Here is a 26,564-nt window from a genome sequence, read left to right on the forward strand (position 1 = left end):
TTTTTGCGGTACGCGGGCCTCTCACTGTTGTGGCCTCTCCTGTTGCGGAGCACAGGCTCTGGACGCACAGGCTCAGTGGCCATAGCTCACAGGCCGGGGCACGAATCCACATCCCCAGCATCAGCAGGCAGACTCTAAACTACTGCGCCACCAGGGAAGCCCTAAACATTTTATTTTATTTATTTATTTTTGCGGTACGCGGGCCTCTCACTGCTGTGGCCTCTCCCGTTGCGGGGCACAGGCTCCAGACGCGCAGGCTCAGCGGCCATGGCTCATGGGCCCAGCCGCTCCGCGGCATGTGGGATCCTCCCGGACCGGGGCACGAACCCGCGTCCCTTGCATCGGCAGGCGGACCCCCAACCACCGCGCCACCAGGGAAGCCCCTAAACATTTTATTTTTAAAATTTAGAAAGTCATTAAATAAAAAACATTATTTCTTAAATAAAAAAATATTTTTCTCATAGGAAAGTAGAAAAAATATTTAAACATTCACTTTAGATATAATGAGGTTTTTAAGAGGACTAGGGTCATTCGATTTTTAGATAAATGGCATCATTTCAAATATAAGAAAATTGCACAATTCATTGGTCTTATTTCACATTCAAAATTCCCATTTGTGCAGTTCCAAGTCCCCCTGCAGGGATTAAGGACTCTTGGTATCATTCTACACGTTTTTCTTAGGAGGAGAATAAAAGGCTCTGTCTGTCCAAGGACCTACTTATTTTCCACTTTTGCAGCATACACTTGGTCTTTCTCCACTGCCACATGGCGCTCCTCAGACACACTGTAATAAAGAATCATCTCTTCCATCAGAACTTCCAGCTTATGTATCTCTTGCCACGGCTGGACGACAAAGTAGCCCGGGTGACAGGCCACTGGCACGTACACATCCATGTGTTCCCCTGGCTTGGACAAGTGGACAGGAGGTGGCAGCTCCTCCATGGAGAAAGAGCTGGTATGGTCTACCAACGACTTTTTGAGGATATCCGAGAGGCTCTTTCTGAAATTCTCTCCAGTGTTGCCCACAATGGAGGTGTTTGCACTCTTGCTGTTGGGGGAGCTAGCTCCACTGGATATGGCACTCAGAAACACATCCTTCTGATGCTTCCACAAGTCTGCGTTTGTGATCTGGCGATTGATACTGCGGTGAGGGTCGGGGAAGTTCTTGGGGGTAAATAAATAAATATGTGCCATCCCTCTGGTTTCATCCACTTTTGTCACCTTTGGAAAACACACAAAACCAACTTAAAGAAATCCAAGTTCACGCTGAATTCTGAGGTGGTTATAATATTAACTTTAAATACTATAAAACAGCATTTTGCAAAGAACCCAACTTGCTAAAATCATTTTATTTGAGGTCAGATGAATTATCTATCACAGCTGTAGCAATGAATAAGCTCGTAGGTCCAAGTAGTCTAGAAACCAGCGGCAAGCTTGTGGAAATGAAAAATTTACTAACCTCTAAAAACTGAGAATATCTATGACTGGCTAGAGGTCATTATCACTGAGAGGAAGTGATTCTATATATCATGAGTAATTTTTTTATATTAATGACATGTTAAAACACTCAAAGAAGAAAGAGTAACCCAATGAATCCCCATGTGCTCATCATCCAACTTCAACAATAAAAAATAATAAAAATGGCAAAATGTCCTGTAAGAATTCTGCTTAATGCTGGTGTACCCTCAGACAGGGAAGGGAAAGAAAAAGCTTTGACCTTCACCATACCCTTTGGGATCTTTGGTCCAAAGTCCTTGTTTGGTCCTAATATCTGCTCTCACCCCTCTCCCTTTCCCCCAGTTACATGAGAGGAGAGGGACCTTGGGAGAAAAAGAGGAAGAAAGCTCCACTGAATAGGCCAAAATTATAGTCACCATTTTGTACCTTTCGCCTAGGAGACCTCTGATCACCTGGCTACCTTTTTCTGTCAGAGGGGTGAATGTCTGTATGGGAGCACCACACGTTGATAACTGGACTGTGTGTCCCAAAGGGCTGGGTGACTGTTAATTCTTCTCATCAACTCCTCTGGTTTATCTTAGGAATAACAGAAATGAGACACTTCTAGCCACATCTATCTTTTACCAAATTGGGCTAGAAATGAAAGGCAGGAACACAGGCATGAAGACAAGGAGACACCAGCAAGGCAATCCTTCTAAAGTAATTTACTTTAAAAGCTTTTCTCCTAGCAAGAGGAGTCTATTTAAATTCATTCTTTGGAGGGCTAATGAAGTACTGACTGCTAATTCATTTTGATATTTATGGTACAGAAACACCATTTCAAAAATCAACCATTAAAAAGATTTTTATTGACTACCCAATACCCTGGCTTTAGGAGCTGAAAATGTAGCTGAGAAAACAATATTCATGTGGCAATTGAAGAATATAAAATGGTATATAACTGTGTGATTGCACATGATAAACCCTAGAGGAGAATGAAGATAGGAAAATCAGTGTGGGCTCGAGTAAGTGGGAGGTCTTCATGAAGATATTTCTCAAGGACATTTCAGTGCTAACATTGTTAAATGCTTATATAAAATGATAACACTATTTACATCAGTTAAAATAGAGAAATATTATCTTACATTTCTATTCTTGGAAATATGAGCAGTGTTTTTGATATGAAGATGCAAGAGTGTGAAAAAGAAACACGCTAGTGAAAGAAATAAAGCAGTTTAAATAAGTTTTAGGAAGAGACAAAAACCAAGATTACAAGCAAATATTTGTTTATAATCCATTTTACTTTAGGGATAAAAGAAAGGAGTACCGGACTTATTTAAATGGTCTTTAGAAACATTTATCAAGAGATACATGGTCCTCTGTTGCAGACTTAACTCCTTATCATGGAGCAAAATAGGAGCACGGAACTACCTGCTACCTTATTAATAATCAAAAAATTATATAAAGGGTTTAAAAGTAACACTGGAGATATAGGATATATTCTTAAATAAAAATTAAACCATCAGATATCTTATAGCAACACATGTAACCAACCTCTTGACTATAAAAGTGTGTCAGAGGTGAAAGCATCAGTTTACAGTAAGATAAAATTCTTTCACAAAAACAAGTGGGAAAAAAAAAAGTGAGTCCTTCTGGCTGACAGCCCCCTTTTATCAAGACCAGTAAGATAACTAACCTTAATGCTACAGTCTGAGCAATTCAAAACAGAATCTCTTAGCCAAAGCACAGCATCTGGTGTCCACATGCCAATAGACTGTGGAAGATCTGCTAAACAGCACTTTATAGCCTGAAAAGAAAACACAACAGAAAAGAGGACATGCCATCTTAAAATAGGTACTTATGAGTAGTGTCAATATTATTTTCCTACAAGTCAAATGTTGCCAAGATAGAGAGCAAGCAACAGCAATAGCTAATAATGACAATCACAGTTCTCGGGCTGTAGCATCTGCTATGTTCCTGATCTATTTATGTTACTACCATTGTCTCTACTCCTATCATGAGCCAGGGTTATACCAGGCACTTCACATACTTCTCACCCTACAGTACTTCCGCATGGCAGGCCAGTGTTGTGATCTCATTTTACAGACGGTGAAACAGACTCAGAGATACTAACCTGTGTAAGATCACAAAGTCGTGAAGACAAGATTGGGACTTATATCTAGGTCTTCCCTTTATGCCCAACTAAAAAAAAAATGAAGTGTCATTTGGATGAAATCTGACTCCTGTTGTAAAAATCTCTGTGGAGCCTTCCGGCTGAATGAAGCATTTCCTGAGTACCCCAGGCATTTGTATTTACCTTTTGAAGGAGGTCGTAATGAGAATTAAGGAGGGAAAGAAAAACTAAAACCCAGTGACCCCTAAAAGCCTCATTTTCCCTGATGCTTTTTACCTCCCACCATCACTGCACAAGCTTCGGCATAATGGCTACATCAGGGAGGAAAAGGTAACCCCAGGGACTCCCTCCAGTCTCACGGAAGCCTTTGAATTGATGGAGGCAATTTTATGCAGGAGATGAAACTGACTTCCAGGATTCCTAGATTTCTTCTTTCCTCTCTGAGCCCCACCCTCCCTGTCATACACCCTCCCTTCATCCTTGGGGGCTCCAAGTCTCCCACTGTGCCCCCTGCATGAGGTACCTTTCTGGGTGGGGAGGAGGTCACTTAGAGCAAAGAGAGCAGACTCTACTAGTGCAGGTGCCAGGTGGGCAAAGAGGGAGTGAGGCGGGCCAGCTGGGGCCTGCGCACTGGAGAGCACAAGCCCTGCAGAGGAGAACGTCACTTCCCAAGCTCCCACAGAGCACTGTGCCATAAAGGGGACTGCTCAATAGAGTCATGTTTTCTAGTTTGTCAAGAGAAGCTAGAAGCAGACAACTAATTCACATTTTAAAACACTATACGAGCCAAGGGCCCAGACCCAATATTCATGGGTCAGCCTTGGCCAACAGGCCATCAGTTTGCTACTCTGAACCTCTTGGGGAGATGTTGTTAGCCAGAGGCTTGCCCTAGCTGGTTTTAAAGGTTCCCCCAACTTCACATCTATCAAATAAAAAATCCAGATAAGATTAATAGAAAAAATTATAGTGGCTTTTACCAAGAAAGTACACCTGTGTAATTTTCAGACAGTCAGAAGCAGTGGAACAGATCACCCATCTCCTCCAGCCCCGGAAACCTTTTCTAGGTAAGGCTGGCCCTAGATGGATGTTCTAACAAGGGGTACAGAGGCCAGAGGTGTTATCAAGTGAAAGCAGCACTTAAAGGTCTAACAATTTTCAATATTATGCTGAGCAGCAATAAGAAAAAATGTGATTCTGAAAATTGGCTTGAACTCAAGTTAAACAGCTTCTCTGCAATAGTCATTTTAGGAAAGGCGACAGTGACTGCAGTGAGAGAAATTATAAAAGCCAGGCAAATTATGGTCAAGTACTTTTTATTCACTGAGTTTTGATACGTAAGAAATCTTCCGGTAAATATAGGTCAAGGGGCCCCTTGAAATGATAGAATGTTGAACAATTTTATTTTCAAAGCATGATGGATTTCTGTACAAACTCTACTTCTCCTAAGTAGGAAATAGCTATTAATAATTTTAATTAATTCAAAATAATTCAAACTTCTTATCATCTTGAATTTTTATCAAGAGAGGAAGGATAGACTGAAGTTAATCTTTTCACTAAAATCTATGAGGAGAAGGTTAAATATAAACATATATCCGAAGAGAATGGTTACCTAATTAAATTAAGAACTCTGGAAGTAAATATTTACATATAATATCCTGAAACTGTGTAGAAGCCAGCACTGGCATCTAATTATTAAAGTGGAACCTCTAACTGGACAATATAGCCTGATGACTCAACATGCTTGAAAACAAACATTTATCAAACAATATTCTGTAAGTCTCACTGGTCTTCTTGTCTAAGTGAGCCACCATTTGGATCATTTCCAATTTTGCTAAACTCAATCATCATCAAAAACTGAGAGAGCATCTCACAATGTGATTATGAACACATCCAAATCCCTTTCAGCCAATCTCCTAGGCTTGTAACATATAGTACCTGAGGTGGTACTGCAACCATTTCTTGGAGAAACCGAGGGGGAATTTCCCTGAGCTCGGACACTTTCACAGACGTCACAGTGCCAGAGTCCAGGAATTGAACATCAAGAGCCCGGCTGCTGTGAACATTCGTGATCTGCAATGAGACAAGTGTTGGCTGATTTATTAGCATATCCAAAAGGCCACAATGCTTCTGTGCAATTACATTTTGTACAGCTCTAAAATGCATATAAAAAGCAACAAAAACTATCAGTGCGGATTGAATTTTCTCTTATTTTAAAATGTACTTATTTACCAAATAGATATTCTTTTATAGTAGAATTGATTTCAACATCTTGCTGTTAATTCATAAATATAGTAATAATTACTATGTTTTCAATTCTAGGATACTACTGATTGTAAAACAATTTGATACATTATTATATACTGCTAATCGTAAGATACAGTCTGTTCTCCAAAATATCAGGATGTGAGGAAAAAAAACAAAACTACTGTGTCTTAGCAATGAGGAAATAATAGAGAGAATTCAGAGACAGAATTTTACTTGTGGTAGGTAAATATTATGTTGGGTTTTTTTTACAGTTAAACTTGGTCTTTTCTTAAAATTAATTAATTTATTTATATTTGGGTCTTCGTTGCTACACGCGGGCTTTCTCTAGTTGCGGCGAGTGGGGGCTACTCTTCGTTGCGGTGCGCGGGCATCTCATTGCGGTGGCTTCTTTTGTTGCGGATCACGGGCTCTAGGTGTGCGGGCTAAATAGTTGTGGCTTGCGGGCTCTAGAGCACGGGCTCAGTAGTTGCGGCTCGTGGGTTCTAGAGCCCAGGCTCAGTAGTTGTGGTGCACGGGCTTAGACGCTCTGCGGCATGTGGGATCTTCCTGGACCAGGGCTTGAACCCATGTCCCCTGCATTGGCAGGTGAATTCTTAACCACTGCACCACCAGGGAGGTCCCAATACTATGTATTTTTAAAACATGACACATTTTGGTATTTTATAGCTTAGTCAGAAAGCCCAATGATACTTTGTATCATTTGTCAAAAATGGGAACATCATTAATCATTAGAGAAATGCAAATCAAAACTACAATGAGATATCATCTCACACCAGTCAGAATGGCCATCATCAAAAAATCTACAAACGATAAATGCTGGAGAGGGTGTGGAGAAAAGGGAACCCTCTTGCACTGTTGGTGCGAATGTAAATTGATACAGCCACTATGGAGAACAGTATGGAGGTTCCTTAAAGAACTAAAAATAGAATTACCATATGACCCAGCAATCCCACTACTGGGCATATACCCAGAGAAAACCATAATTCAAGAAGAGTCATGTACCACAATGTTCATTGCAGCACTATTTACAATAGCCAGGACATGGAAGCAACCTAAATGCCCATCGACAGGCGAATGGATAAAGATGTGGCACATATATACAATGGAATATTACTCAGCCATAAAAAGAAATGAAATTCAGTTATTTGTAGTGAGGTGGATGGACCTAGAGACTGTCATACAGAGTGAAGTAAGTCAGAAAGAGAAGAATAAATGCCATATGCTAACACGTATATATGGAATCTAAAAAAAAAGAAAGAAAAAAGAAAAAAATGGTCAGAAAAACCTAGGAGCAAGATGGGAATAAAGATGCAGACCTACTAGAGAATGGACTTGAGGATACGGGGAGGGACAAAGTGAGAGAGAGGCATGGACATATATACACTATCAAACGTAAAATAGATAGCTAGTGGGAAGCAGCTGCATAGCACCGGGAGATCAGCTCGGTGCCTTGTGACCACCTAGGGGGGTGGGATAGGGAGAGTGGGAGGGAGGGAGACGCAAAAGGGAGGAGATATGGGGATATATGTATATGTATAACTGATTCACTTTGTTATAAAGCAGAAACTAACACACCATTGTAAAGCAATTATACTCCAATAAAGATGTTTAAAAAAAAATGGGTAAGTTACACACTGAATCAAAGCAATAATTACCTACCTGTGGCCAAATGGCAAGAACACAATGTAACATTCTGGATGCACCTTTAAATGCCACAATCTCCCCTAATATGCCCCTAAAATGCCATTGTGACCCTTGCCATTGTTAAATATTTACAGTGGCCAAATATAGCCCCATGGGGGTGGTTATCTGGGCTGAGATCTCACGCCTACAACTGCACTAACTGCTACCTAAGCATGGTGGTGCCTTCGGTATGATGACTGTTAAGAACTGGGCCACTTTCTTCTTGGAAGTCAGATTCGCCAGAAGTGAAGCCTTTTTCTACTGCCCGAGAGAATGCTTGATTAATATAATAGCATAAATTTTTAAATCTCTTAAGACATGATAAACACAAACAGTCCCATGGAGGAATATTTTTAAATGTTTAATATTTTTAAATGTTTAATATTTTATTCAAACATACATACTGAACATATATATTGGTATGGATGGTATCTGTTGAATGCTTGTTATATCCAGGCATAACTAGGCTACAAAGATATACTTCCCCTTCTCAAAGAGCTCCTAGTGCCATGAGAGACGACACAAATACATAACCATACTATAATGTAGTAAAGGCAATAATGAAGTTGCGCTTGGGGTACTATGAGAACACAGAGAGTGGGTACCTGACCCAGCAGGAAGCAGGTGTTAGGGCAAGCTTTCAGGAGGAGGGAATGCCTAGAATTGGTACTTTTCTTTAAAAATTTACTTTTTTTTCTTCTTATTTTAGTAAAATGCCTCCATTGTAGAAAATTTATATACTTAAATATATAAAAATCACTTGTAATCTACTATAGGTTACAATTATCCTTCTAGTCTTTTACCCATGATTCACAAAAGATTAGATTTACAAGAATTACAAAATATTTGTAGATACTATTTCATAGTTGACTGCTTTCCACTCAGTGTCTCATAAAAATATTTCATATTATTTGTCTTCTATGTCATTTTAATGTTATTTAAGTCTATCATATACATACATTGTGACTTATCTATGAAATCACTTTGGCTGGATAATTTAAGTTGTGTAAATTTGTTTACACAAATTTGTTACTTTAAGAAATAATCATATTTACTGGGCATTTGTATTTCCTTTTTCACAAACTGAAATTTCATAAATTTCACAAATCTATGCCCTTTCAGAGCTGCACCTTAAATGATGAATGGGAGTAAACAAGGTTGGTAGGAGTCCAGTTAGGTATGAATCTGGACATTTCAAATAGAGGGGAGAGGATGGGCAAAGGCACACACATACTTCTTACTTGTGGGGCCTACAAGCATTCTGGTTATGTTAGAGCATAAAATGAGAGGCCGGGCAAGGCAAGAGAAGCAGATATCATGCCTTCAAGAACTAAGACTTTACCCTGTAGATGAGAAGCCAATGTCAAGCTTTAAGTAGAAGAATGAGATGGTCAGCTTTCTAAAATTGTTGGCGAGGGCTTTAGGATCAGATAGATTTGGTTTTAAATCTCAGCTCTCCCACTTTTTAGCTGGATGACTTTCCTCATCAGTAAGAACAGGGATAACAGGGTTTTGTGAACATGAAATGAGATCAGTCATGTTTAAAAAAGCATTTAGTGTCATGGAAACAGTAAGTCTCGTCATAAGTTGGATGTATAATTATTTGCATTTTGGGTTGCTACTCTTAGTGATACGGAACTCGACTAGAGGAGGACAGGAGTGAAGGCAGAGGAACCAGTTGGTGTGGTACTGCGGTGTTCCAGGCAAGAATTAACAAAGTTGTAAAATCAGCAGTGTTCAGTGATTAGTAGCACTTGGGGCTGAGGAAGATGTAGGAGTCAAAGATAACTCTTAAGAAACAGCCTGCATGGCTGCATGAATGGAGGTACCACTAAAATAGAGATAAGGGAGAAAGGTAAGGATGGGGAAAGATAATTTTGGTTTCAGACATGTAGAACTTAAAAGAGTTTGTGAGATGGACAATTAGGCTGGCTTTTGCTCAAATCTGCAGCCCATCAAGGACTGGAAAACAAATTTGGGAGTCATTAGGGCCAAAATGGTACCTGAAACTATGAGATAGGATTACCTAGAAGGATGCAGAGGCCGAGAAGAGTGATGAGCCTGGACAGGACTTAGGGACACTGACATTTCAGAAGTGGGGGTGGAAGGAGGTTTGGGTGAAAAATAAGAGAAGGAATTATTAGACTATCATGAGGAAAATTAGGATTTGATAACATGGTAGCCTAGTGAGAAGAGAATTTCAAGTTTCAACACTGTTTGATGCAGCAAAGAGGTCTGGTACGACAAGACCTGGAAGATACTAATTCAACTGCAAAATTAAGATGCTGTTCACAAGAACAGGTTCTGTGATGGACTGTGGGCAGAAGTCATGTGGCAGTGACTGAGGACTGACTGGAAGATGGTGCAGAGTGAATGCAGACCACTTCTACAGGGAAACAGGGAGAGTAGTGGCCACTGCACTGAATAAAGTTGGTTGGACTTACAGAATAAGTTCAGAATGTATAGGCACTAAATTTTAGACAAGTTACAATGTCAAGAGCAAATACATCACTTAAACACAGGATCTGCTTTTCATTAACCATCTTTCTTTCCTTAACTTTCTATGCATCACTAAGAGAATGAACACTTTTGCTACCTCAAAAGTAGATAATACACAACTTGACAGTAATAAAAATAATACTAGATATTTATCTAAAGCATTTGAGCATACACTGAGAAGGTATTTTTGCCAAAAAGGCACAGCCTGATTCCACACACAGAGAAACTCAAGTTGAGAGACACTCTACAAAACACTGCTACTCTTCAAGAGACCACAAACAACAAAGACTGAGCAACTGCCAGGTTGGAGGAAACTAAGAAGACATGACAACTAAATACATCTTGGGATCCTGGACCAGAAAAAGGACATATGGAGGACAATCTGGGAAATGTCAGTATGTTCTGCAGATTAGTTAATAATATTGTACCAATGTTAATTTCCTGATTTTGATAATCGTTATGTAAGACGTTAACAATTGGAGATGGTGGGTAAAGGGCATATGGGAACTCCTTAAAATATTTTTGCAACTTTCTAAAAGTCTGAAATTACTTCAAAATAAAAGGTTAAAAAATTAAGTATTTGTGCATTTATATATTATACACTAAACAGCACAGAGCTTTAAAATTCAGATAATGTCGTGTTCTTTTTAACAAATCATGTTTTGAAGTTTATAGCTAAGCACCCAAATCTTAGTCATATAACTCCAGATCTCAACTTTCTGACACACATTCACATTGACAATAGTTATTTCAAAACTGATGCTTTCATTAAAGTGGCCATGATCAAGATTTACTTAAATAAAGGGAAAATCAGTACAATTAAGTAATCACAATGCTGCTATGCAGTAATAAAACTCAATAAAGCAATGATTCTTACTTAGGGTTGGTTTCTTTGAGAATCTTAAGAAAATTATGAATACTTTCCCTCCAAAATACATAATACACACACACATAATTTGCATACAATTGTTGGGTAGGGGTCCAGGTGCTCCCTGTAAGCAGAGGTCTTTGCACCTAGGTTAAGCACCACTGTGGAAAAAAAAAAAAATCAAGCCCAGATTTGCAATTTTACTAACTGGGCAAAATAGATATCAAAAAAAAAAAGAAGAAGAAGACGAAGAAAAGAAAGAAACCACAAAAATCTAAAACCTACCTTTGAAAAACATACAGAGATTTATGACAAAATATAACAAACCTCCTTGCAAATTCATAACTGAGCTTGTAAGAAAATAAAACAATTATTAGGCCCTGGAAATAGAGGAATATGTGAACACTGAAACCCAAGCCATCCTGGGCAGGGGTGAGGGAGGACATGAGATGCCCCCAAGAAGCCAGAACACTCAAAGGGCTACCCCTCGAGGGAGGGGTGACTCTGGAGAGCAATTAGGCATTTCCTATGCCCAGAAATTCCACTCCTACATATGTACCCTGGGAGATATGCACAGGAAGGTTCATGGTAGTGCTGTTTATAGGAAAAAATTCGACACAATCTAAATATCCATTGTCAGAAGAATGGAGTGATAATGTTGGCATATTCGTACACTGTTACAGCATACAGCAGGGAAAACAGATTACATCACAAACATAATGAATGAAAAAGCATGTTATAGAAGAATCAATACATCTTACAATTTGTGTAAATTTTTAAGACATTCATTCATTTAGTTATACTTTATTCATGTTTTTACTATAAATATTATATATACTATTCACTTCTACATTTTAAATATCTCTATATTGAAATATACAGATAGTAAAAGTATGTGTGTATAGACACAAATATAGTAAAAGTCTAAAGCAGTGAATAGGAAGGAGAAACACGAAATTCAGCTGGTAGCTCCCCCGGGGTGGGAGTAAAAGAAAGGGCTGCAGACAGGGAGCATCAACTGTATATTGGTTTCATGTATCATGTTTTATTTCTTAAACTGGTGATGAGTATATGGATGCTTACTCCATTTTTTAAAAACCTCATTTATATGTCTGAAATATTTCATCTTAAGTTTAAAAAAAGTCAAGTGACTGATTTTACCTCTACTCGTAACCATTTTCCTTTGCAATGGAAGAGGCAGATTTTCCCACAGAAGGGTAATGAAACGAAGTACTCAGAGGTCATGTGCTGCAAAACAGAAACGCATGACACTTATTATTCTCAGCAAAGAGCACGTTGCTACACCATGAGAAAAACACCGCTGTGGCACAGGCAAACTGCTTCACCCGTATGTGATCAGGCTTTCGGCGAGGTGTGTGCTACAGTGGACACAGCATATGTACAGGGGTTGTAGGGCTTCTGCCTTGTTTCTCATATGTTGGTGGCAGCCATCTACCCTCCTTCCTTGCACATGGCTCATAAATCAGCCTTGTTAAAATGTCTAAAAATGTTAGCATGGAGGTCAGTATAATTCATCCAGGCTCAGGCACCATCAGTTAAACACAAAGAGGGAAGATGAATCCGATAAAATGAACAGCCTGTATGAAAGGGAAGCAATTAGGCTAGCTGTTCATAAGGCCTCCTCTTTTCATCTTTTAACATTCAAGATTCAAAGATAAGATTTTAATCCAAAACAAAAGAAACGTTATCAACACACATATGGATATCAGTGCCAGCTCAATGTTGTTCAGTGTTTTCATCCTCCTCCGCCGCCGCAGCTTGAAATGGGGACCTGCCATTGCCTCCTTCCTTCAGGGTGAGTGTTTCTACTCTCCCCAAAGGCAATGTCTCCTTCCACTTGAGTTTCCAGGGCACTAAGAACTATCAAGAGTGCTTTTCACCATTATAGATTATAAGCACATGCGTGCAAATGAGTAACTACAGTCACCCTCTGGATGTCTCAGATTTCTCTAGGATAGATCCGCAAATCAAACTTAAGTAATGACCTTGAGATACAAGCTAAGACATCTGTAACAGAGAAAGAGGTAAAGCTATAGATCTAATGTCTCGATTCTAGGCTGTAGTCTAAATACAAGTTTAATCCACTTCAGCAACTATTTTGGAATACCTATTTTATGTAAGACACTAGATAAGTTACTACGGTACCTAAATGAATTAGGTACTTACCAGAAGCTGGTGAGGCTCAGTCTCTGCCCTCAGGAAGCCTATACTCTAGTAAAGCAAACAAATACCCAAACAGCTAAAGCAATGCTGCGTACAAGTGTCATGAGGCACTCGGGGTGCTCTGTAGGTCAGAGGCAAGGGTTCACTTCCAGGTGAGGGGGTCAGAGATGAAGCGGCATCAGAGTTTAGTCACTTGGAAACCACAGCATATTGTGGATTACAACTATAATGTCCAAATGGAGGTAAGGAGGTCCCTTTAGGACCTTAAAACAAAACCTCTACAGATCCTGATTCAGAAAATAATACTAGAATTAAAGGGAAAAGAGATTACTAATAAATGTAAACTGCAGAACCACATTTTCCAAGGCGCAGGTTCTCTCAGGGACCATAAAGAGGTTGGGGAGTGATGCCTCGGAAGTTTTATTCTCCTTCTAAATTCCACGGTTCCGTCTTTGGCCAGGCAGAGGAGCCAGCTGCTCGAGCAGACAGTCACAGGCAGCTGAACTGTAGGCTCATCAACTGCACCTTGTGAATGACAAATCTACCGGTCGCTGCACACTTTCTATGTGCCAGGCCCTGTGCTAATAATAAGCAGCCTTGTGACTAGTCCTCATAACAATCCTGTGGGTACTCACTATTATTATCCTCATTTTACCATGAAGAAACTAGTGGGGATTTTTATTTTTGTTTTAAATTCTGAAGTCTGGGGCTCTTACCCTCTATTTTAGAGAGTCTACCTCAAAATATACAAAACTTACTACACATGTACAATTTAGTGACTCCTCTTGTTTGCAATGTTAGGACTCATCTTAGAGGTGGATGCTGCTTGGCCATACCTTACAATGAAAGTATTCCTCTATCTTATGCAGAAGGTCGTTGAGCTTGTTCAAACCCTTACAAGGCACCTGGCAGTAGAGTGTGCCGTCGGAGCAAATATTAGTCACTCTGACATTTGTGTACATGGCATCGACCTGAAACAAAGGACACACCAAGGATGTGAGAACAGAGTGCAGCTCTTACCTACCTAAGGGGATCTATCTAAGTAGCTCATTGAAAATTTCTGCGCTTTTCAATCTTCTAAGCAAGCTGGAGGACAGATAGAATGAAATTTGTAACGTAAATGTGAAAAACTAGTTTGCATACCACTCTTTCCAAAAGGAATATCTGGTATCGTTTGTGTCAGGCACAGAGTAGACATTTTGCACACATTATGTTATTACCACTTTCTACTGTCTGAAAGGCTATGAGTATTTTTAGCTCTGCTTTAACTCTGGTTTATCTTCTCCCCATTAATTTAGAAAAAGAATTATTATATAAAACATATTTTTGCAGCATTAACAGAAATAAAAATAAAAAACTCTCACAAAATCAATCCCATTATCAGTTTACTTTCTAATTCACGTCCATGGGCCACAGGAATTTTTAGTAACTTTAAAAAATTATAATCACAGTAAAGGTTTAATTTTAGCCATTTTTGGTCAAATCATAATATAAAGGCAATTTACTATTGCTCTACTTATTAAAACAAATATTTTCCCAATGTTGCTATGAAGCCTTAAAAATGATCATTTTTAACATCTCATTCTTTCGAGTGGCTGCTCTATAATTTATTTAAAAGTGTCCTTTCGTACAGACATCTATGTTCTTCACATTTAAAAAATGTTAAAGCTAGCAATTTAATAAGCATCTTCACTGATCTAATTTTCCCTTCATTTGAATTATCCTCCTTTATTATCTTTGCAAAATAATTTCATATAAAATTAATATATGCTCATTGTGGAAACTGGAAAATAAAACAAAAATCCAATTCTTAATAATTACTATTTATATTTTGGCATTTCCCCTCCTTTTAGCTCCCTTCCTTCCTCTTTTTTCCCAATACATACGTAATCTGTCTCTATCTAGTGTTAGCCTAAAATGTACAACGTTCTTTTCTGGTGAATTTCTTTCCTGTGATACTTGTGAATAGACAACAGTGGTCACAGTGGTACCTGAAGGTGAACCTCTAGTGACTTGTCACATTTGGCCTTTAAGCAGGTGGCATTGATGTTGATGTCATCTTCTCCTGAGGTATCGTACAGAACAACCAGTGGAATATCAGCTTTTTCAAGTATTTCCACTGCAAAGATCTTTCCACAAGTTAAAGATTCAACCACCTTCACTAAATCAGGATCATCACTTAGAACTTCCAACCCTGAAAAATATTGAATATTTAAATTTCTACTTAATTAGAAGAATCATTTTAAGATGCAGAGATTGTGTTTGTTTTGGCTACTTATTACAATTATGAATCTACTACAAAATTCTTAAATTTTATAGGGAAGCTTTGTTATACAATCTTCTTTATACCATCCACCCTTAGGTTTAAAAATATTTATTATAACATGAATGCCCTTTTGAATGATTACACAAAGGCGGGCAATCTTAAAACAAGAAGAAAAGTTGACGATCAATCTGAATTTCTACCTTAGGAGAAACAGCCTTCACTTTACTGACAAACACATATTTAAAACAAAAAGACTAACACATAAAGAAGTTGTCAGCCAATTATGTCTGCCAGTCATGTATTTGTAACACTCTTCCTAAAAATATACCCTTGGTTTTTTCATTTTCTAATTAAATATGCACAATTATTTCGTGCATGAACATGCACTTATTGAAAATTTAGACAACCTTTCCCCCTCCCTTTCATTCTTTCTTTTTAAGTAAACCATCATGGCCCTGAGGATACCAAAGAACTTTCAGATTTATGAAAGAAAGGTAAAATACTGTTTAATGTAATGTGGGTATTAGGTGAATTTTATTGCAGTCTAATTATTCTTTAAATTCTTGGAAAACTGTAATTTCATATAACATAATATGACAACTCTAAGCTAATTCATTAAACTAATTAAACTAGGGCATCATTTCCCCAATGGTACTACAATGTCTATTTCTATATTTTCCCCCTTTAAATCCGTAAGCAAAAGTTTACAGATTCCTTCTGACCTACCTTTCTCTTTTTCATATTCTGTTCTCCAGACACACACCTCTATAGCTTTTATCAAACCTTTCATTTCAGCATCCTAAATCTTTTCCTATGCTCTTGATATGTTCTTTTCAAAACTAACTCCCACAGGTTTGTACCAGTATTTTTAAATCACTCTAGATTTATCTCACAGAGAGAGCCAAACCCAGTTCCTCTGACATAAAGACATCCCTGCTGGGAAGGAGGCATTTCTTCACAGGTCTAATTTTCATGAAAACAATTCTGATAGTTTTCTGAATATAGCTCTGGCTCTCCTGCATGAGGCATACATATTCCAATGTCTTTCCTCATCATTAACGTGTGCCCCCCATACTTTCAGGTCATCCCTACACGTCACTCTCACACATGTGCATTTCTCTACGCTTCCTTGAGGAGGAAAGAAAAGAACAGTGATACGTGACAGTGCCAGAGACCGCACATGACCCACAGCTGGACTCGTGCTTGGGTGCACGAGGGAGTGTTCCCTGCTAACAAGCAGCACCCACGGAGTCCATCTCAGTGGGAACGAAGCTGGGAGTCACTTTACAACAGGTCGAACAACATGATTTACACTGATCCTGTATCCCACGATACAGGGCCTCGAACAGCTATTACTAGGGCAGTTACGGCAACAGCAACCAAACCCTCTCAGATGTCCAACAGGCTTTTTAATAAAAAAGTTAAATGTGCTATATGTTATATATAATGTAACAAAAATATATTAAAACATTGTAACATTTTTATAATGATCAAATCTTACAAAGAGAAATACAGCAGGCTCTTATTAGTTACCTATTTTATACATATTAGTGTATATATGTCAATCCCAATCTCCCAGTTCATCCCCCGCCCCCACAGGCCCCAACTTTCCCTGCTTGGTGTCCATACGTTTGTCAAAGTGGAGAGCACTTTAAAAAAAGTTCCTTTTACCTGCGAGCTTACACTTTGTAGCTTGGAATGACAGTGAACAGAACTTCGGGTTCAATTTGTATGCTTTGCTCTTTTCAACATTTTCACTAAAACCATAGTCAACATAGCATACCTAATGATAACAGAAACAACAACGTTTAGGTTCAAATAAAATTCTTTATCCTCATTTCTTAAAAAAAAAATCACTTGATGCATTGAACTGGCTTCATTTTACCCCATAATCGGCATGTGAAGTGGCACCACTGCCTGGAAAATGCCAGGGGAGGTACTCCTGACTTAGCCTGGAAGAGGAATGCTGGGAATGGGACCAGGGGTGCCAGGGCTCCTAACTTCCAAGCCGCACTCCTCCGCTGCGCCTTTGCCAAAGGGGAGAAGAGGGAGAGTGCTGAACTCCGATGCCTTCTGTTGTCAGCTTCTCAGAAGCACACGTACCTGGTCTGCCAGCCCTGACTGTCCCCACCCTTTCCTTGCTGGCATAATGCCTACATCACCTTATTCTTTCTTGATTTATACAACTCCACTAAGGATCTGCTTCCTTAGGCAGATCCTTATTTATTTCTAGAGGAGGCATCACACTGGTGGTATTTATCAGATTCTAAATCCCCAGAGCAGCACTTGTGACAGCTTGCTCTCAGCTGTTATGCTTCCAGGGACCGAGATGCTTTCTGTCAATGACAACAATGATGTCATGGCTGGATAACATGGAATTCTACACTGTAAAGGTAGGTAATTCTGGGTTTTTTGGGGGCTGTGAAGCTGGGTTAGGCCTTCATCCAATTCAGGAAAAGGTCCCAAGTCTGCTGGACAGAGCTCTGTGTTTACAGAAACTTGCATGGCACTTCCTCACCACCATCACAGATCATGGAGAGCCTGGATATTATTTTTAGTGTATTAATAAAACCTTCAGTTGAGAAGGACTATATAACCAACAGCTTTTTCTTTTTGGAGAAAAATAAATCTAGAGACATTAAGCCGTGGTTTAGAATGATAACTAGGAATCAGAGGGAAAGTGTTGAAAACTTAGTACACTTCTCTAATTAAAGCAGATAGTTACTACAAATACAGAACAAATCACAAAAACGCAGGGCAAAGGCATGGCAAAGAAAATACCAAGTAATACAGAGTTTTACTTTCTGCAGTAAAATAAAGTCCACAGCTTCTGAGCACCAAGATTCTGACAGTAAGTATACAAAAGAAAAATTCTCCCCATCAGAGAATCTAAGGAAGAAAAGAATAGAGAGATGACTAACGCCTTTCCCTGACCACCTGATAGCCGTGTCTGTGGGGCCTGTATATCCCCCGTTGGAAAGGATCATCTCTTAGAGTCCGTATCTTGACTCAGTGCCCGCCGAGGCCTTGATCCCTGGCAGGGTCCCCACACTACAGCCAGCCACTTCTCCAACCCCTAATTAGCACCTGCTTTTCCTTCCCAAAGGCCTCAGGATTCACGCAGCTTTTTGTGTCCTTTAATAGCTATCAACACCCACAACTTGGATTCTGCTCTTCCTAGGTTAAAATGGAGACAACGTGTCTGTGAATAGGACATAGTATGTGAAATCATGATTCCTGGGCAATTTCGAATGTACTCCTAGCACTAAGAGACTAAAGAATACTGCTCTAAAATCTTCAAAGGGTTTCTGTAATGTCTGGAGCTTGTTTTCTTTTCTTTCTTCTTTTGAATCACGATACCATGTATTTGTATGTCATCTGCGGCTCATAAAACATCTGCCCATGGACTGTCCAGCTGGACTCTCACCACCCTCTGTCCTGTGTCCTTTGGCCCTGAGATCAGCACAAGCAGGCTCATAATCGTGGCACCGGGCCCCAGTTCATTCCTGGATCTCTGGCTCCCTCAAGTGGCCGCAGGTCTCACAGCACCACCTGAGTGGATACCCAGAAAACACCCCTGGGATGTGGGTTTGCGCCAGGCCAAACTGGCACCAACCTGAGGGGGTGACCGCATGTTCCTGTTTCTCATACTCAGCAAGCTCTGCGGAAAGCAAGGAGGGAACCTGTTCTTCCTGTCAGGCACAGTAAAATTCAAGAGAAACAAGACTTTCCAAGTAGCTGGGGTTTCTCCTAATAAAGGGTAAAACTCATCTCTGTCTGGTTCATGGGATATGGGGAAGAAGATGAGGCCAGGACTGCCACAACTACTGCTGCCTTAAGAGCTTGCCACCGTAAAACACACCAAGCTGCTCTATTTATTCCTCACACCAGCTCACAGCTCTCAGAAGCAATGACACAGCTGGTTCCTTCCTCCTTTATGAGGTACTTTCCTGTTCTGGCTTCCGTGACACTGCCTTCTTGGTTTTCCTCCTTCTCTGGCCATTCTGACAGTCTTCTTTGCTCCTCTCACACCCACCATCTAAATGCTGAAGTGTTTCAGAGCCTAGTTCTGGGTCCCCTTCTCTGCTCTATGGGTGATTCTTCCTCAAGGAGATCTGACCCAGTCCCATGGCTTCAAGTAGCACCTACACGCTGATGCCTCCCACCCTGCTGCTACATCTCCAGTCCTGACTTCTCCCTGAGCTCCAGGCTTGTCCAGGTGAAATCTGATAGCTTTTCTCAAACCTAACAGGTCCTACAAAATTCTTGATTCTCCTATATATTGGTTCTTTTCCCTGATTTCCCAGTTTCAATAAATGGCACCAATATCCACCAGGTTGCTCAAGTCCCAAACCCAGCAGCCATCCTGAATCTTCTCCTTCCTTCTCTTCCACATCCAATGAATTAGTGTCCTATCAGTTCTACCTCCAAATACATCCTGAATACGTCCCATTACCTCTGTCTCCACTGTTTCTACCCTAATTCAGGTCACAAGTTGCTGGCTACTGCAATAGCCATCTAACCAGTCTTACTCTCCTTCTCTACACTACTACAATCCATGTTCTCTACACTACTACAATCCATGCCCCACACGGGCACTGGAACAATCTTTGAAGCAAATAAACCAGATCACATCTCCCTGCTTATCCCTTCCTTCAAAGTTATTTTCTATCACAGCACCCTGGTTATTTCCTTCACTGCTGTTAAATCGTCCTGTTTATTTATTGTATACTTGTTCATTATCTGTCTTCTTTTACTAGCATATAAGCTTCTCGAGAACAAGGACTTGTCAGTCTTGTCTCCTGCCCTAGGACAGTGGAAAAAATGAATGAAAAGTTTAACAGGAAGATACTAGCATAATGATAGTGTCTGATTTTATAGGTAAGGAATCAGAGAAGTTAAATAACTTTCCCAAGGCCACACAGCTAGAAGTGGCAGAGTTGGGACTTAAACTCAGGTCTAACTGACTCCAGAGCTTAAATTCCCAAAGTAGAGGTAAGGAAGGGGAAGGCCCAAGTTATTTTTGCCTTATAGATCTCAGACTAGGAGATATCCTTGTGGAGTATTTGTAGCATTTATTATAAACACTGATGCACTGTTAACATGTCACCGGGGTTTGTATGGTTCTTCTCTTCATAAGCAATCCCTGTGCCTTCAAATAGCTTAAGTTGTATTAGACTTCCTAAGGGCAGGGAAACGGTCAGCAAGTAGACTGAAGTTTAGCTAGGAATGTCTGGGGCAGTTATCTCCTATCGACTAGAGGCCACTCAGGTTTCTCAGTGAACACAAAGCAGTGATGGGGCCACACTGACTGGGGTCCTGTTCACCTGGACTTCCTGCCCCCTACAGTGCTAAGGGTTCTGAGATGTGCTAACCCTGCTTACAAAATTTAGACAAAACTGTGCCTTCATGAGTGAGTTCCGATTCTGGGTCTCTGAGCTGAGGGAAAAAGGAGGCAATGGAGCAGAGGATGATCACCACGAATGTGGTCAAGTCTGGAAGTATTAGAGCCTCTGAGGGAAGAGACTGGTGAACGAGCCCTCTAACCTTTCCAAGATGACCAAGAGGGCAAGACTTGGGGCATGGCCCAAGTCTTATCTGGGGTTCTCCTCAGCTGGCTGTGCAAGAAGGGAGAGAAGAATGCCATCTCCTCTAATCAGTATGGTTTCCCTCACTCCAAAGTATTGACCTTGATAAGAAGCCCACAGAGCTCTGATCAGTATTCATTATATAACCTTGGGGGATAGGAACAGAGATTTTTTTCCTGCTTACTTACATCATGGGTTATGGTACTACAATGGAGAAGAATTTTTTTTCTTTTTTTTAAACTAAAATTCTAAGATAATATAACTACCACTGACTTAAAAGTTGACAGAGATAATCTTTTACAGATACTATCTTTTCAACTTCTGGGGAAAACTAAATATAGTTAGAGAGGACAGAATATTAGAAGCAACATTTTCATCTGAAAAATAACGTTTGTCTTCATAATGCTTGCCTTTATTTTGTTCCCTTCTGTTGAGGTGACCTGTGCCCGTAACCAGGCGTCCTCCTCAGCATTCACAGCCAGCAACTGGCCAATCTGCACAGTCTGGACGGGCGTGGCCTTCGAGTTCTTACTGTAATACTCCTTCATCTCATCTTCCATTAATTCCTGAGCAGCAGAATAGTCTCTGCCCACATACCTAAATTAAAGGAAGAGAACACAAATGAAGCAACCTGGAAGAAGGAAAGCTACAGGAATTCATTAATATTACTCTGTTTTTCTACGGTCATCTTTGGTTCCAGGCTCAGACTTGCTTACACTGACAGGGAGGAGAACATGGAGTTAGTAAACAATTATATCTTTTTTTTTTTTTTTTTTTTTTTTTTTTTTTTCAAGCATGTGGGATCTTCCCGGACTGGGGCATGAACCCGTGTCCCCTGCATCGGCAAGTGGACTCCCAACCACTGCTCCACCAGGGAAGCCCAACAATTGTACCTTGAAAAAGGAGAATACAATACTGTGGAGCTCACAAAAAAAGACCAAGGTCCAACACACCACACAACAGAGCAAATGCTCAACAACAATCCAGAGAACTAGAGGATATAACAGTAAGCACTCAGGGAGGACCAGGTTGAGAGAAGACTCAAGGGAAGGAAAGGGAGGAAGTGGAAAGGAAGACACCAGTGGAAGCCAGATGAGCAAGAGTCGACCTGAGATTTTGACTCAGGCTGCTGGAGATGTGTGTAGGTTTCTGAGAAGAGAATGTAGTTGATAGTTCTGCCTTAACTAAGGCTGGGTCTGAACAAGTCTCAATCTCTGAAAACCAATGAAATCTGACTCCTCCTAGAGAAAAACAAACCCTTGAAAACAATAGATAGAACCATGTGACAACCCATCCCTCCAACTTACTGAACAAATTTGAACAAATTACAACAAAATGTTGAGTTCTGATACCCTTAAAGAGATGACATGTTCTAGATAAATGCCTCTTTAAGTTGCATGCTTTTTAAGAAATGTTTTTTTCCAGGATACTCTTCTATCCCCCTTCTACAATTTTTGGCTGTTGACAACTGCAATCACCTTGTCCTAGTTTATGTTATCAAAACATACTGTTTTGCTTTCTGCCATAAATAGGCTGCTGCTTCCTTGTCCTTTAGTCTTCAGAGACAATTCCAACAAAGGCCTCCTTCCAGGATGGAAAACATGGCAAATCAAACCTGGCTCCTTTAACAGGAGATATCTCAGCCATGGGATGAAGCCTTTTGAGTTTGAAGGCTATGCTGTACCAGCACCAGAATCACCTGGCCAGCGAGACAGGGGATATGCCACAAGAACATTGCTCTTTGAACTGTTCTAGCTTCTACTCAGGGCCCAAGTGGTCCTATACAGCTTTCAGAAACTATTCCTTTTAGGAGTATCTTCCTGTGTTTTTGGTAACTATCAGCAGGACAGAAGAAACCAGAGTCAACCTATTTGTTACTAGAGGAAAAAAAGCTTTTAAAAGCCCTACACAATGTGGAAATAATGCCTCTTTTGGAGGCAATGGCTATTTTAAAACAAAATATGACATGCATATTATTCACTCCAGAAACAGCTGTAAAAGCTGTGTCATACTCTATCATTTAAGGTTACTGAGCTTTACAAATGTTAGGGTACTGCCTGGAATACAGCTGCACTTTTGGCTCTGGAGTCTCCTAGTAGATCTGCAGCTCTGCTCAAGTGCCCATTTCCTTGGGATCTGGAGTCTCATGGGGCCTCCTGGTAGCGCTGCTACAGTCCTGGGAGCTCAACTGGCAGAGGCCTAGGCTGTAGCCCGTGGTTTGGTAGTCTGCATAGCATGGGCTCCTGCCAGGGAGGAGGGAGGTGGTGAGAAGCAGCATGAGATCTGCAGGCTGCTTCTGTTCTCTGTAGCCACCAACAGAGAACGATGCCTGGGCGGGGTAAGGAGGTAATATGACAGTTGGTATAAGAGTGGGTAGTGGCAAGAATAAGGTCATACATTATCCCCAAATTACCTGAGCAAGTGAACGAAGAATGATATGCAGGCCAATTTAGATATGCCATAAATACAAAGTTTTACAAAGTTAATTTTTAGACTGGAGACAACAGATTCCCATACTTGACCTAAGGGTCCTGCCACGGCACCTCCCTGTAACTTTTATGAGTCACAAGTCTACTAGTTTCCAGAGTCTACTGCCTGGGTAAAGGTGTGGATGTAGAATAGGGCTCAGCCTGCTGGGGTCAGGACGGTGGGGGGATATTAATGACCTAGGGTCAACCTAAGGGCAGACATTACCCATCATGCTTGCTGGTTGCCAGCCACCCTAATGAACACATAGAATGCTGGCTCTGGGATTCTAACTTATACTGAAAAAGGGATCTAGATAACCTGAGGACCCTGGACCTAATCATCCTGGAGTAGATTGAACCCCCATCCTATTGAAGTCCTGGAACTGATCCAGATTCTTGCCAGATCTTGGGAAGAACGTAAGAAATCACATGATTCATCCAGTCCAGTGCTGGGTGCTTGGCTCTCTGAAAGTGGCACCAATGACTACTGGTAACAGATACCAAAGGATCCTGCCAAGGAAGCAGATTTAGATTTTCTTTATAATGTCAAATGGTAAAAGTTAGCAATGTGCTCCTCAACATCCTTCCTTTACCTCAGTTTATTAGTGACCCACAGTGGGAACCCTAACCCTCAGCAAGCTATTTCTATCTTCAGGCCATACCACATCTTAGAATAAAAGCTCTATACATTTACCACCCCTCTATAAAAAGGACCTCAACAAAGCTCCTACATGTTCTAGTTTGAACATCCTAAGATACTTGATTCTCACTTCATCATCAGACTTAGTTTGTTCAAACAGAAAAGCTTCAATAGGTTTGCTGTATAGGACTTTGATTATTTTTTGTGGCCTTTCATTGGATCTTCCCAGCTCAGCTGTGATCCTTGGGAAGAGTAAGAGTCCAACGCACAGGGACATTTTGGGTGAAGGAGCCTGGATTCTGTTCTGCTCCAGCCACAGCCACACCTTGGGCTGCTGCCTCCAGAGATCCAGCTACAGTGGTTACCATTCTTCATTCCAAGTCAGAAACAGCAAATTATAGTCTTTCAATATTTTCTATGTATTCTACATTTCCTCCAAAAGTCCACATCAAGTGCCTGAACTGAACTGATTTTTGGAATTCCAGTTATCATTAGCCACTTAGGCAATAATTCCTTCTCCCAGGCAATGATATCAAAAGGCTCGAGAAACCAGAGGGCTAATCTGATGCATTACACTAGAAGGCGGTGCTTAGCTATTCTGACTTTTAGGAAACACTACGTAATCCCAGATTAAACAGTATTACCTACCTAGTGGGTGATTGCTCTTTCTACGGACTAGGTATTGCTTTTGACTTATATAGTTACCATTATGCTTTTGACATAGATTATTTTCATGTTCAGACCATATCATCATTTCAATTTTTAAAACTGTAAGAAATCTTTTCTCGCAAAAATAGTTATTTTAAACATTATACTTCAATATAACTCTATAGAACTAAAAATATATTATTCTTCCTCAACCAGCATCTATATGAAGAATAGCCAAGTAGCAAGAGTACACTAGGATTCTAAAGAATTAGAAAATAAAACTTGCCTGATAACCACTTCATTTGTGTTGCTCAGTTCAACCACCAGTACAGATGGGGATGCCTCAGTTGGAATGATTAACGGAGGAATTGTTACAGTCTCCATAAAGGTATCAGCACTTTTGGTAATGTTTTCTTCTATCTGCAAATATTCTTGTTCAATCACAGACTTGACATCATAATCTCCATGTGCTTGCTCTGCATCCTTTAGGATTTTGTCAGTGGGTGGTGGAAGTTTAGCATAGAGAATGGCCTTCTGAGGGTTTCCAGAAATGTAGTCTATGGTGCATACATCGGAAAGCGAGGCAAGATTTTTTAAGGCATCCTCAGGTAATTTCACTTTGTACATGTCCTCAAATGCTTTTGGGAGTGCGCTGGCCCAAAGACCACTTGAGTATTTCACCAGCAGCTCCTCAACTTTCTCTTTAAAGTCTCCTGGCATAACTGTTGGACACCCTTTGAGTGGTGGTATTTGTTTTGGAGCAGGTAGTGGGGATGGTGGCACTTTTTCAGCATTCAGTTCACTTCTCAAAAGCTGCTTTCTCTTAGCTGGATAAACAAGTAAATCTTGACCACCATTGCAAGGTTTTTCCACCTGAAATTTTTAAATACAGCAAATGACAGATATTTTAATGGCTAAAAACAACCTGAGAGCACATTAATGCATTTTAAATTTGAGAGAAACACTTTTCAAATTTATGAAGAGAACACAAAATTGTACATTTTACTCTTCTCAATCACTAAGACTCTAATACACTGCCTTCACCTGCAAACATGATCATGCACATTTCAGTAACAAGCAGGGAAATGAAATAGTATGAATTTCCCATGTGAAGCACCTGACCTCCAATAACCCTAGGAAATCATGAGAGCTTCTGCCCTGTACACCACCTAGTTTCTCTGACAAATAGTTTTGTCTCACCTAGTTTCTCTAACAAATACAAAGCAACAGCTTACAAAACTGACAGAATACAAGGAGGAATGAAACCATGAAAAGGTATCAGAACTGTCAGGAATAAACCACTGGGAAGAAAGCTAGGAAATATTCAGGCAAAACTGAGGTGCTGTCTCTCTTCTTCCTGCAGTGTCCTGAGAAAACCCTCAGCTTTCCATTATGTAGGAAGGTCAGTCCAGAGGTAAGGCACACATTTTCCAACAACTACAGTAGAAAGTTAGCTAAAAGTATTGTCCCTCTAATGAACAAGACTTAAGAATGCCCAGCAGTTGTATACCATCCAATTTCTAATTTTCTTCTCATAACATTCCAGAGAGGCACAACAAGACTTAAGAATGCCCAGTAGTTGTATACCATCCAATTTCTAATTTTCTTCTCATAACATTCCAGAGAGGCACGGCTTCAATATAAGAGAAGGAGGAAAAGAGAAACTGATGTATGGAACCATTTTTCCAAGTTCTAAGCCTTTCCACTTCTAGACCAGGGGTCAGCACACCACAGGCTGCGGCCCAATGCAACGTGCCACCTGTTTTTCCATAGCCCATGAGCTAAGAATGATTTTTCTATTTTTAAATGGCTGAAAAAAAAATTAAAAGAATTACTTTGTGACATGAAAATGATATGAAATTCAGTGTACATCAACAAAGTTTT

General features: G+C 40.2%; 1 protein-coding gene across 1 annotated transcript in view; it reads right to left on the reverse strand.

Moving 5' to 3' along the window:
• Window positions 1-26,564, reverse strand: part of TDRD7 (tudor domain containing 7) — an 89,550-nt gene that overhangs the window by 7,141 nt on the left and 55,845 nt on the right. Inside the window, exons 7-15 of the mRNA XM_024734407.1 lie at window positions 24,967-25,553; window positions 21,335-21,521; window positions 17,008-17,119; window positions 15,062-15,264; window positions 13,907-14,041; window positions 12,048-12,134; window positions 5,507-5,641; window positions 3,134-3,244; window positions 719-1,221 (exon numbers count right to left, since the gene is read on the reverse strand). Of these exons, the coding sequence (XP_024590175.1) occupies window positions 719-1,221; window positions 3,134-3,244; window positions 5,507-5,641; window positions 12,048-12,134; window positions 13,907-14,041; window positions 15,062-15,264; window positions 17,008-17,119; window positions 21,335-21,521; window positions 24,967-25,553 (2,060 nt within the window). The remainder of the gene's footprint in view (window positions 1-718; window positions 1,222-3,133; window positions 3,245-5,506; window positions 5,642-12,047; window positions 12,135-13,906; window positions 14,042-15,061; window positions 15,265-17,007; window positions 17,120-21,334; window positions 21,522-24,966; window positions 25,554-26,564) is intronic.

This window comes from Neophocaena asiaeorientalis, unplaced genomic scaffold (genome assembly GCF_003031525.2).
Source record: "Neophocaena asiaeorientalis asiaeorientalis breed wild unplaced genomic scaffold, Neophocaena_asiaeorientalis_V1.1 scaffold192, whole genome shotgun sequence".
Classification (NCBI taxonomy): Eukaryota; Metazoa; Chordata; class Mammalia; order Artiodactyla; family Phocoenidae; genus Neophocaena; species Neophocaena asiaeorientalis.